The following is a 12,874-nucleotide window of genomic DNA, read 5'->3' as shown; positions in this document are numbered from 1 at the left end:
AGTTCAATCTGTCTCTGTCTAACCTTCGAGTGTGCGAGTCAGGTGCGAATGAGAGATACTGTCACCTTTGTGCATGTGCTATACTACTGTCATATTATGAAAGGGCGATTCTCTCGACTTTTACACCTCCATAAATTCCTTTATTTGCTTAAATAAATTACATCACACATACATACATTAGAGGTCATTGCATACATCAAATGATAGATTTCTAATGCCTGAATGAAAGTTGATAGGATAAGTAGAAAGTATACAGTACATTATTTGGTTTGTAACAATGGATCTTTGAAAGAAAAGCAAGGGGCCGTTTCCATCACTGGAGCCAGAACTGGTGGTGGAAACATCCATATAAAATGTGTGCAGCAGGAACAGCGAGGTAAATTTCAGGGGGTTAATTCACTTGATGTTTTCGTACGGTTTTAGCTCCAGCGATCACAACAGCTCCCCGCTTCAACTCAAGCAACAGAAGAGAAGCTTCCAGGTAGTCCCAAAGCCATTCTGATAGGATTAAGTGCCTTTGATTGATGCCCCATTGATTAGAGGAGATGACATTGTGTAACAGGAAGTTGAGAGCCACAGCCTGCCTTTGCCCCGGGAGGGACGTTGCTTAAAGTTTTTCAGAAAGTGCACTGTCATTCACATGCATGACCAGATCTAGTTCAATGCAGGTTTACATGGGGAGGTTGTGTGGGGTGATTCACACTGAGTTGACATCAAACAACAATTACAGCGTGATTCATCTCACTGTTGAATCAGTGAAGAAAGAAGCAGCACAAGTCATCTGCACCTTCATATGATGGGCCTTGGGTGGGCCTGCTTCACCTCCTATGTAAAAAGGGTACTTAAAGTGTAAAGCTGTTTGGTTCTCAGACGCTGGCTCGCAATCAAATCAAATCCTATCAAATCTTGTTACAGGAGAGGTAAATCTACTGGACCCTGTCTGACTGCGACCCTTGCCTCCTTAGAAGAAGCAAAGTTTGCTTTTACATCCTTCAAATCAATTTTATGTTTCAGTTATTATTAAGTTTACACAATTTACATTTTACAATTGCTATGTCATAAACTATATTCATGTGAAATCATGCACATTCAAAAGAAATCTTTTGTGAATCAATATAGAATTGTAAGTTTGCTCTAAACATTGGTGTAAATATTATGTATATTACCATTATAGTTATTTTCCCAGGTGGTTGTACATACATAAAACAGCTCACAGGTGTTTATCAAAGCTTACATTAGACTTATTCTCGATGCCTGAATGTGATTTTAGTGTGCATTTGTTCAGATTCAGAACGCCGTCTCTCAGCGCTTGTCTCTTACTCTCCATCTGTGAAGACAGGTCAAGTACAAAATTCTCAGACAAAGAATCAAAAAATATATATGTATGTAGACTGACTGCATATTAAAAGGAATATACCCTCAGACAACTCATCAGCACCTTTGAGGTAAGAAAACATCAGCCCTTATTGATGGAGCATTATCACTCGCTGTAGTATCGGCATTGCATCGGCAAAAACAGCAGTTTTTTTCTGTATTGAAATTAATTTCACGTCTCATTAAATGATACCTCTGCTACTAAAAAAATTATTTTAACCCTCTTTCTCTGATCCCTGTAAGTATGAAGTTCTGTGGCTAGTGTCCCTGCCTGCTCTCCCGCCCTCCGTGCACGGCCTGCCACTTCCAGAACAACAGCAGCTAAGTGCATTGTGCAACATACAGTACTCCTATACTGTTTAGTAACTGACTCCCACTAGGAATTCTGTGTGAAAACTATTGCTTTGGCATGAATACGCCCCACATGCAGTACATGCAGTACCCTATTTGAGTAATTTATACTTAAAGAGTTGTACTTTAGCTTATCTTGGAACATTCGGTTACAGCTTATGAGCTTCTCCAACCGCTTTCAAACCATGCAGGTCAGGAATGTTTCCATTATTGCTATGTTAAAGGGAGATATATGCTGTCCATGTATGTATTGCTTTTCAAATGTTCATGGTGTGTTGTACGGAGCAGAGGAAGGAGGAAGTTTCAAATACATCACATCGTCAGAGTCAAGCGGCTTCTCTTGCAGTAAGAGTCCCAACATTACTTCTTGGTGATGTCTCTGACTCTCCTTGCAGAATGTTTAAACTTGCCTAATCCAGACTGGACTGTAGACCAAACCTGACTACACTAGACTGAAGTAGACTAGGATGAACCAGACCAGACCAAAGAGGTCTGGACTGGACTGCTCCAGAGCAGACAGCACCTAACCAGAAAGAACTACACTGATGTAGACCAGACTAGACCAAGCCAGCCTAGAAAAGATCCAAGTAGATGACTTGTCAGACCAGAATTCTAGGCTAGTGTAGCCTAGATTAGTCCGAACCAGATCACATCAGTCCAGATCCAAGCACTGGAGGATTTTAGCAGATGGTGCAGGTCTTTGACTTCCCTCCTTCGGTTCCACCACCAGCTAGATAAACATACAAAGATTTTAAAAAAAGATGTATGGATACAGGATCAATCTCAACACTGAACATTTGATCTACTATCAGGCCTAGATCCTTTTATTTATTTATTTATTTTTACCTTTCTTGGCTTCCTCTTCTTCCAGTTTCTTCTTCTCATCCTCGATGGCCTTCATCTTCGCGTTGTACACCTCAGCCAGCTCGTTCCAGTGTGCCCTGTTGTTGTTCAGACCATCAAACATGGGCTGGATCTCTTTGTGGAATCTGGCGAACTCCTGAAAAATGGAGGGAAACGCACTGGATGTAAGTATATGTTATTCACAGTGTGGGATACTTAGCAGGAGAAGACCTTAACAGGTCCACAGGGGTGCCTGACACATGTTCAAAGTTATGCATGTAGCCTGTGTGTGTGCGTTCTTGTCCAAATACCATCCTGACAAACTGACAAACAGCTAGCTGACATTCGTGCTGGGGCCAGCTGGGTTCAACAGGTTCATTTCTATACATCTTGTTATCCAACCTAAGACTGATAAAGCTACAACACTACCTCTGTTAAGTTTACAATGAGACGGCATGAGAAACTGTTTAACTCAGCGGCCATTTTGTACATAAAGTGTATATGCTGTTTTGTGTCCCCATATACTACTACTATTAGTTATTCACCTCTGTTACCGTAAGAAATGAATCTACACCTTTCTGACACGTTTTCATCAAAAATTAAACGCACTGTTTATAGCAGGCGTTACAGATCAGTATTCACTGCACAGTCGGAGGTAAGCTTGAAAATAGTATTGACAGAAGTCAAACAGAAAGGTTTATGACTCAGTGTAGTTGCTTTTATGGTTCACATTCGTAGAGTTCTTACTTCTTGAAAGTATGGAAATTGATTAAATTGAACTGAATCAAAACAACTCATGGGCAGAATCCTTTTTTTTTTTTTTTTTTTTTTTTCCACGGTGCTTTTCTTCCCTTTGCTGGAAATCCAAATCCAATCGAAGCTGGATTAGACTGTTTGTGTGCTTAAATTCCAACAGTTACGGATGGACAGTCTGCGCAACACAGACACAGGACCATCTCCCTGTTTTCAAAATCAACATCAATCCCTACACTACCCCCCTACTCGTCATTGTTTATAATGACCACACTCATCCTTACTTTTAGGAAAAATGGTGGAACTGTATGGTGTAAAAACTATCATTACCTTGTATACAAATGAGCACACAAAGTCAATGAAACCGCACTGCATCTTGGGTAGCTGCTCGGCACAGTTTCTGTCCATCATGGGCTGAGAGAGAAAGAGGAGAGATTTTCTGGTGAAAAAGGGGGTAAACAGTTGTCCCACAGCCCCGAGAAACCCCGATAAAAGAATAATGTGAAAGGAAGGGAAGGCATACAACTCTTACAATTGGTTGTTGGTCCAAAACACTTCTCTCCAAATCTCCCTGCTCCCAGAATTCAGCAGCCACCATCAGAGCCACCTGCAGACAGACACACAGACAGAGGAATAAATAATGGCAAAGGGAAATAAAGGATAAATAGACGGAAGAAAGGATGGCAAATGAGAAGCAAAAAATAAACTTATTTCACTTCTTCTCTGTAAAGCTTTTAGCATCTGACCTCAAGGTAACAAGAAATGCTGTAATAAAAGTGGCCTATTAAACCCAGCATGTTTTTGTTGTCATGGTTTTATACTCTTGTATTCTTTTTGAAAAAGACTGAAGCTCTATATATTTTTTGGAAGTAATAACCTAATAAAAGACTGAAGACACGCAAGACATAACAAAACCAGTTGGTTTTAGCAGAACAAATCCCCTTTAAAACCTGTTATTCGTATTATCTTCTCTCGTGCTTTCTGTGACTTCTTCTTTTTATATTTATAAATCAGCCCGTGTGAAGCCTGGTCACCCACCTTGCTCTGTACCTCCCATGGTTTGGTGATAGCTGACAAGTCACAGCCTGTCATCATCATGGCCCTGGAGGTGTGAGACATACAGAGAGTCAGGGAAGAGAAGATGACACCCTGCCACTCATGCTGTTGATTTGCAACGGTCTGCTGTTTCAGAAATCGTCTCGCAAATATATTTTGAAGTAATCTGGAGAGAATTTGCTCAACAGCCATGTTATCCTCTGCTTGAATCAGACACATACATGACAATTTCCTTCCTGGTGGGGTTGTTGGAAATGTACGAAGTGGCCTCCTTTTCCTCTGCCATTGGCTCTGTCGCGTTCACGATGTTTTGGAACATGGTTCTCTTTCTTCGTGAGGAAAAACAGATGAGATAACAGACAGTCTATCAGACCAAATGAGCTAAACAAGTACACAAACTGATTACATAAAACCTACAGAGTCAGTCAAAAGGATGACACGGGGGCACAGACAAACATCCACTGGCTGCAGCTAAACTTTTGAGCAACATCAGCTATAGTCAGCCAGTTTTCCTCTAGCATTACTGTGGCTTCTGCACACTGGCTGTCGTATTTCAGTACGTAAGCGTTTCGGAAAAACCTACTTGAAATAAAGGGCTAGGTCAGTGGCGATGATGCAGACGTCAAACAAGTGCTGCACATTCTCAAACTGACGCTTCTGGAGGTTGCAGAAGATGTTCAGGCTCTGCAAGAGACAGCGAAGAGTGGTCACAATTCCTGTCTGTTTTCCTAAGAACGTCTGCTATGAAATTATTTGACCAATAATGTGCTGAACCTCCTCTGCCATGAGTGTCTTGCTGTACTCCAAGTGGTGCCTCTCCATAATGGAGGAGCCGTGAAGTCTGGCCAGAGGAGATGCACTCCTACAGAGAAAAGAAACAGAGACGGGAAAATAAATTGACACGCAGGTTGCACACATACCTGCGCTCTCAAAACACATACAGATTTAATTGATTGGACTTGCTTGGTCTGGTAGAGGTTGTTGGTTCCTCTGTGGTCTATATCATGGCAGAAAGCAGCAGCCACCATGGCAAAGGCATCTAGATCAGAGTAGTACTTCCTCAGCTTCCCTGTCTGTAGGAGAAAAGAGATAAATCACGGATCGTTATGTCCAGGTGTTTTTGTGTGAGTGTTGTACAGATTGTAGCCACCTATAAAATGATCTGCTCTGTCTAAGATAAAAACCTTACTCTCGTTTGTAGCCTGTTTGTAGAACTTATAAACCCAGAAACAGCCAAATATTGGACATTATCAATACATATTGTAAGCACAATACTGTTCTGTGGTGCAGCAACATGATTATATTTACTTAATGTGGACAGTATTTCACCTGTATTGGTGCAATTCTCAATTATCTTTATGAAGAAATAAAACATGTTATGGGCCTATGTAAGTGGTTTACTTTCTTGTAAGACATACTGGTCTGTTTAACTGTCACCAGATTTAACATGTTACATACTGTGCCACTTCACTTGCTGTCTCTATGAAACAGAATGAGCGATCTGCAGTTGTAAAGAGGAGATATGAATGAAAGGACTAGAACAATTTAGAAGATGCTCCTGTTCATTTGTAGGCTACTTAAGGGTTTACAGCAGATGTTGTGCAGGCGTTACCTGGAGCAGGCAGAACATGGTGTGGCCTACGTTGAAGCCGTGCCTCCAGTTGTGGTAGGTGATGGCACGGTAACCCTTCCTCACTGTGTACATCCATCTGGTCAGTGTCTGAGAGGGAGAGAGGGAGAAGGAGGGTATTACTCAGAGAAAAAGGCCAGGGAAAAGAAAAAGTGATAAGGATGAAAAAGGTTATTATTACAGAGGGCTTTCAGATGAGCTGTGACCCATTGTGATCTACCCATGTTTTAAAAAGTACACATTAGTCCTTGTGCCCAAGGAAATCCGCTCTGCCTTCACAGCTACACCGCCGGTTATCACTTAGATTAGTAGTTATGCTTCGAGAGGCTAATTATGGATCATATCTACTTCTCGTCTTTTTTTTTTTTTTTTGCCTGTCACCCAAAAGATACACAGATGATACTGAGCATTACTTTTCTCTGAGGCTCACTGTCATGTTTTAAAAATACATATTTTAAAATTTCCCCACCAAAGGCACCATTAGGAGCTTGTTGTTAGTGCAGACTCATCGAAATAAGCATCTCACTCACATCTGGGGGAACTTTAAACTTTTCAACTACTCCAAGCTCAAAGAACATGCGAATGCCGGCCTTGATGAGGTCGAACTCTGAAACGGGAAAGTCACTGAAGGAGAACAGGTACAGGTTCTCTCCGTTGACGTTGTCAGCTGGTGGGCAGGTTCCTCTCTGCACAAAAGCCACAAAGAAGGCGACCGTGAATCCTTCAACACTCAAAAAGTACAGATGACTACATGATTACACTGTCTGACTTTATTAAGTGACAGGCTTAAGTAAAGAAAATGATTAGATATTAGATATATAGATATTAAATTTTCCAGTGGACGTTAAACTGAAAGATCAAACAAAACATACCAATAGTTTGTACATCTCTTTCTGGTCGCAGTCTTCAGGCTCTGCGTCAAACTTCTCTTTGGTGTTCTGGTTACAAAAGAGAGAACAATCCCTTGAAAATGGTGCCATCATCTACAACAGTTTACAGCTTGAATTCCTACATTCATCCTCCAGCAGAAAATACAGAAATACCCTGATGCCATGTCTTCACACATTTCAGACAAGTGCTCCCAACTGTAACCTTTTAAAATGTTGTGTCATCATCTCAAATGTTAGCTGCCATGCTGATGAAGGATCCACCAGAGCCTCTCTTAGTCCTCTAATAGCTGCTACTGGAGGACTATTACTCAAAAAGCTGTCCATGCTGCATTAACCTTTGGCTACTTTTAATTCCTGCTTGAGTGGTCTCTTTAGCAAATGCTGGAAGAGAAAAAGGTAGGCCACTGGAAAGAAAATGTGGAGCAACGTCAGGTCGATACTGACCAGAATGGACTGCAGCTCTTCCGTTGTGCATCTGCTCTGGTACATGAGCATCTCCTGGGCAATGTCTTTCCTGTACTCCATACGGTTCAGCTTGTCGTAGGTGTCGCAGTTCAGCACCGACCAGCCCAGGAACTGTGTCAGGGCCTGGAACAAACAATGAGTGTGAGAAAGAATGAAAGAAAAGAAACGTACCCACACAAGAAACAAGAGAGCTGCTCCGTTCTATCATATCACCCTGATGTGTAATTATTGTTATTACCTCATTGATGAAGCTAATAAATGCATTGAGTGGCAAGTCTTTCTAAACACTTTCCTTTACTTGACACATGGTTGGTAATACATTAAGCTCCATGTGTCAAAGCATTATGAAGTTACTGCTGTTTTAGGACCATTTCTTCATTAACATGCAAATGTATGCCACAGCACACGCTAAAAAAACAAACAAACCCCCAAATCTTTCCCTCTTTATGGGAAGCCTGTGGTGTGGAGTGTTGACAAGAGCGCGTCTACACAGAGACAGACTGACAACAACAACAACATGATATCCAAAATGAGACATACTGTATGATGTTTACAGGATATAAAATATGAGAGCGAGAGAGAGAATGCAGGGTGCTAACCTCAGTGATCTGTTCATCATGTTCATCAAATGGTTTGCCGTCTTTCCTGTTGAAGAAAGTGGCGATGCCCACAATTTCTTCCTTCTTGTTGACAATGGGAAGCGACAAGACGTTCTTGATGACAAAGCCTGTCTCGTCCACAGCCTCTTTCTGAAAAACAGTGAAATGAGATGTCTTGAATCCATTCCTGAATACGAGCGTCAAAACAGCATGACAGAAAACCGGCATATTGTGCTGGGAACATCTGAGTATGTATTAGATCATCAGTAAAAGTATATCACAGCAGATAGTGATGTTCATTCTGTTGTGTGCACATGTGGAATCAGCTATACAGTGCAGACCAAGGTGACCGTGCACAATTGCACTCGTCCTGTATGTTAATATAACAAATGGACAGTAAAAGTGTTCTCACCTGGAAAGTGAAGAAGTCATCTGCAGCCACGTTCATCATGTTGCAAATCTGCAGTCACATGAAAAACATTTAAGACTCTGTGAGTCTCTTAATTTTTATGTTACTGCTTCAGTTGTGGATAAGTCTCTATACTTATGTCACAAGTCAGATCCCCTTCATTGTCATTCTCTTATAATTCTAGTGATCCTGGTAAATGAATTGCCCTGCAGCGGCCGGGAGAAACTTACAAAGCCATTCTCCGCAACGTAGGTCGGTAGTCCGCTGACTAAAGCCCAGTGATCTGCAGGTGGACCGCTGAAAGAGAGAAACGCACAGAGCTGTGTGAGCAGGACTGGGCAAATTATTCCCCGAGAAGCAGTGCTGACACTCATGCAGACATTTCTTCCACAGACGCTCCACCTTCAATTCAAATTCACTCATTTATTGCTTCAAGTTAGTCCCCGAGTAACACTCATCGCAAACGGTACACATAGCAGACAGATGCACAATTAACGGGTGGAAAAGGATGATTGCTTCATGTATTTATAATCTATTGGATGCCTCCATTTAATAAGCTGTGACAGGTGGACTTAAAATTTTGTTAATGTGACTGAGTGTGAGATGACTAACCAAACTAAACTAAGTCGGGAATTTTTATTTTGACAAAACTGTGAAAAATGCTTTGCAGTTTTTATGATCTCAAGACACTGAAACAATCTGTTTGGTTTTTCATGCTGTATTTTGAAATGTGTTGAGCTTAACTGCATTTGTAACACATAGTTAGTGCTGCTTACGGTATGACTTTGATTTCTTCCTTGCCTTCCAGGAGGTAGTCGATGATCTTGTAAAAAATGACTTCCTGTATGAAAAGGAGGCACCTGTTAGAAATGACTAATCATCTACAGACTACGTTAGACATTAGGAAAAGGAGTGCAGAGTAGGATCTGAAATGCCACATGTGACAAAAACTCAGGTAATGAGGAGGAAAATGAGGTTGTTACCCTGCCGTCTGGCGTTTTTGGTCCTTTATAGGGTTCCACATCTCCCAGTTTCACCGGCCACTCATCATAGAATTCCTGCAGGAAAACAACACATACAGTAATAGTTTAAAGATATCTATGTCTGTAGCAATGAATGCTAACTATTCAATCCTGTCTATAAAACTGAGTCTATTCTGCAAGACCAACCTTCTCTTTGGTCATGTCCAACAGGCCCACTGAGTATCGATCGCATTGCAGATAGGTCCTTACAGTGTAGAGCGCTTTGTGGAACTGTCTCTCAATGTCTGTCAACTCCTCAAACACTTTACTGGCTGACCAGAGCAGCACCTATGAGGGAAAAAAATCGGGCGTGAATGGAGGTGACTCGGTGTTTATGTTTATAGTATGAGCACTGCTCTGTGCATAGGAAATACCAACATGCAATCAACCAGGGGCGCAGTTTCCATCAGTGCCCCGTGATGGGAGATCCCCACTGGATTGGATCACGGTATGACACACCCGCTCTCTCGCCCCACTTCCCCCGACTCATAGGACAGTTAGAGCTTTTATTTATCGAGTAGCAACAGTTCCGTTTACCTGACTCCTCCTGGACTCCACATTGAACATGTAGGCTGTGTGATGCTGCAGAACGATGACTTGGGCGAACTTCATGTACTTGTGGAAGAGCTGGGGACCAGATCGGATCGGAGGTTTCATCAATACACAACAGCAGACTGTGGCGCATAGAAACTTTTTAAAACCAGTACAGATTTGCGTGAGAAAAGATGTGATTCATCACATAAAGTGAACTCTAGGAATAATATGGTGGGTGTCCTCAGAATGTTGCTCACACGACAAAATTTAGATTTGACAGATCAGTAAATAATGACTTAAATTATACCCTTTCTTGTGAATCAAACCTCATAGCGTCTTTTAAATCCACATTTGGCTAATCTTTGCACAGATTACACACATTTTGTCCATGGGCTTACAAAGCCATACAATACATTTCACAAGCCTTTGCAGGCTGATAAAATTACCAAACCCTGTGATGATCCATCAAGTGAATTTGAGCATGTTTTTTTTTTTTTAAATACTGAAGTTTATACATTTGAGAGATATTGTGTAAAGAGAAAGAGAGGTCAAAAATCACTGTCACTGTCTTTACACCTAACACAAAGAAAGAGATCTCAGACATTACAAGGCATCTTAGCAGTTAAAGCATTTGCCCTCTGCATCATTTCTTCCAATCCCCTCCTTAAATCTCTTCACTTTCCTTTTCAGCTAATGTGAATCATCATTAAAACTGAGAATCAACCTCAACAGTCTGTAAAAGCATCATTTCCATGTGACCCAGTTCATTCTTTATGGAATTGTGCCTCAGGTCTGATTGACTCCCACTGACATAATGGGAGTGTTTTGCACCATACTGGTGAGATGTAATTACAGCAATCATCTTTATTTAGTTGCAGATTTCAAATGGCAGAGCCCAGGCTTTTTAAAGCAGCAGACAAGTAGCTTTAAGTAGTCAACAGAAAATTCATGCAAAACAGGGTGTATTATAGCTGCTACTTCCTTGTGCAAAGAGAACACAATAAATACAGTTAAAGTTCATCTATCTGATACTATAATGGTCAAATTCAAGTTTATTAAACAGTCGGTGTCAGCCATGTGTCAGCGTGTCCAAAACCCAGTTAAGCGTGAATATACATGTTTAAGTGTGTGGTCTTACAGCCTCATCCTCCGGAGTGAAATTATCGGCTCCTATTTTGTTCAGTGCCATGACGACTCCAAGGCATTCTTTGTCAGCCAGCAGAGGGAAAGTGAGCATGCATTTGGTCTTGTATCCAGTCTGATTGTCCACAAAGTCAGAGAACTTGGGATTCTGGATCGAGAGACAGAGAAGACTTCATGTCAAGCGTGATTAAACCCAAAATGTGGATGGAAAGCGACATCGCTAACGTACAACGACACAGCTACACTGTTCATATCATTCTGTACAGCTCAATGTTGTTTTCATGTGCTCCTGAACTGCCTTTCAGACTGAAAGACTCACTTTCAAAAATGTATCTAACATTGACTTTTTTCAGATACAGGGCACAGCGCTGCCTGATCTTACTTAAAAAAAACAACAAAACACTACGATTTTGTCGTTTGTTCAGTGATGAATATTCTATTATTGTCCACAATTGGCAGCAAAAACATTCAAGCTGCATGCGCGTTTGTCAGTGGACTAGATGGGTCAGTGTATCATCATATTCTTCACCTGACTAATATGACAATCCAACCGATGCAATCCAATAGGGAAGGCGGGTTTCATAGTTTACATGAAACTTTTTTGGACATTAAAACTGATGCTTATAATAAAGAAATTTAGCAATGAAAGACATATCTTTTAACAATATCTATATTAAATTGTGTAATGCAAAATAAAACCCTTTTCTCTAAGATGTTTTCTCAAATTCATTTTGTTTTTATATTTTGACTTTGTGCATCAGTCTGTTCAGCATCCGTATGTCCCCCCTGGAATCAGTGTGGTGGCGATCTATCAATCCCCCCTAAAGTTGTGCATCGGATACAACGCACATTCAGAAGGATGGCTTGCTATGTCGGGGACGGTGATTGGCGTGGCCGTACAGCCCAGCCCATGACCTCCAGCTACCCGACCCAGAGGTCATTTTCACTTATAACTCTGCATCACTCTGTTCGACAACATCTGCCCTCTTCGAAAGCGCGCGCTCACTGCAGCGCGCGGACACGTCGCTACCGCTCACCTTGGAGACGTCGGGGACATTTTGGGGCTTTTTGGACTGTGCGGTGAACCCGACAAGGCCCATGTCGAGAGGGAACACGATTTCTCTCTGCGGGTGGACCAAGTTTTCCTCGTATTTGGACGTCGGAGTCACGTCAAAGAGGCAAGTGGTGAGCTCAGGTATTCCGTTTCGGGACCGGCAATAGTAAAAACTGACCCTGTCGGCCTGCAGGATCATGGCAAGTCTCTGCAACACCTTGTGAAGGGGCTTCTCCATTTCCCCCGGTTTCTGCAGCTCCTGGACCAGCTCGAAGATGATGGCGGCCTCCTGCACGGAGTTAACATCCTTGAAAGACGCGGGGTCTTTGATGTCGACAGGTGCGGAGAAGGCGGCCGACAGGGCCTCCGCGCGCAGCTTCTTATCGAAGTACTCTTTGGCGAACTGCGGGTTGTTCTCCAGGTACTTCTCCACGCTGTCCTTGTCTGCCATCCTGAACGTGTGTAGCGTTTGCACTCCCGTCCTCGCTTCACGCAAGCATCACCTGCGGGGGGTGGGGCGGGGCAGGGCAGGGTGGGGAAGCGTCGAACAGCAGAGGGGAGGCTGTGCCGCGGCCTGCAGCGTGCGGTGGGTCAGTGGCATCCGTCTGCGCCGACGTGCATTCTTCTCCACGGTCCCCGAGGGAGTCACTGAGGCGTCCCGCGGCCGCCGACGGAGAGACTAGGACGGAGTGCGGCTTAGAGGCTGAAGGGATCAAGGTGGCCGCTAATGAATGTGACGTCATGGCATTAA

At 42.5% G+C, this 12,874-nt stretch overlaps 1 protein-coding gene across 1 annotated transcript; it reads right to left on the bottom strand.

The window, feature by feature from the left end:
• Window positions 1–201: 201 nt before the first annotated feature.
• On the bottom strand, window positions 202–12,610 carry pde6c (phosphodiesterase 6C, cGMP-specific, cone, alpha prime). Its single transcript, XM_040134382.1, has 22 exons — window positions 12,107–12,610; window positions 11,065–11,217; window positions 9,930–10,019; window positions 9,540–9,680; window positions 9,354–9,428; window positions 9,147–9,211; window positions 8,601–8,667; window positions 8,374–8,421; window positions 7,962–8,111; window positions 7,342–7,485; window positions 6,880–6,945; window positions 6,538–6,693; window positions 5,990–6,097; window positions 5,341–5,450; window positions 5,152–5,239; window positions 4,961–5,061; window positions 4,599–4,706; window positions 4,360–4,423; window positions 3,854–3,928; window positions 3,652–3,735; window positions 2,572–2,725; window positions 202–2,455 (listed from the first exon to the last, which is right to left on the bottom strand). Exons 1-22 carry the CDS (start codon window positions 12,572–12,574, stop codon window positions 2,406–2,408), a joined length of 2,565 nt encoding a protein of 854 aa, XP_039990316.1. The 5' UTR covers window positions 12,575–12,610; the 3' UTR covers window positions 202–2,405.
• Window positions 12,611–12,874: the final 264 nt, after the last annotated feature.

The sequence above is a fragment of the Xiphias gladius genome, chromosome 9 (genome assembly GCF_016859285.1).
Source record: "Xiphias gladius isolate SHS-SW01 ecotype Sanya breed wild chromosome 9, ASM1685928v1, whole genome shotgun sequence".
Taxonomy (NCBI): Eukaryota; Metazoa; Chordata; class Actinopteri; order Istiophoriformes; family Xiphiidae; genus Xiphias; species Xiphias gladius.
This window is presented reverse-complemented; position numbering and strand designations above follow the sequence as displayed.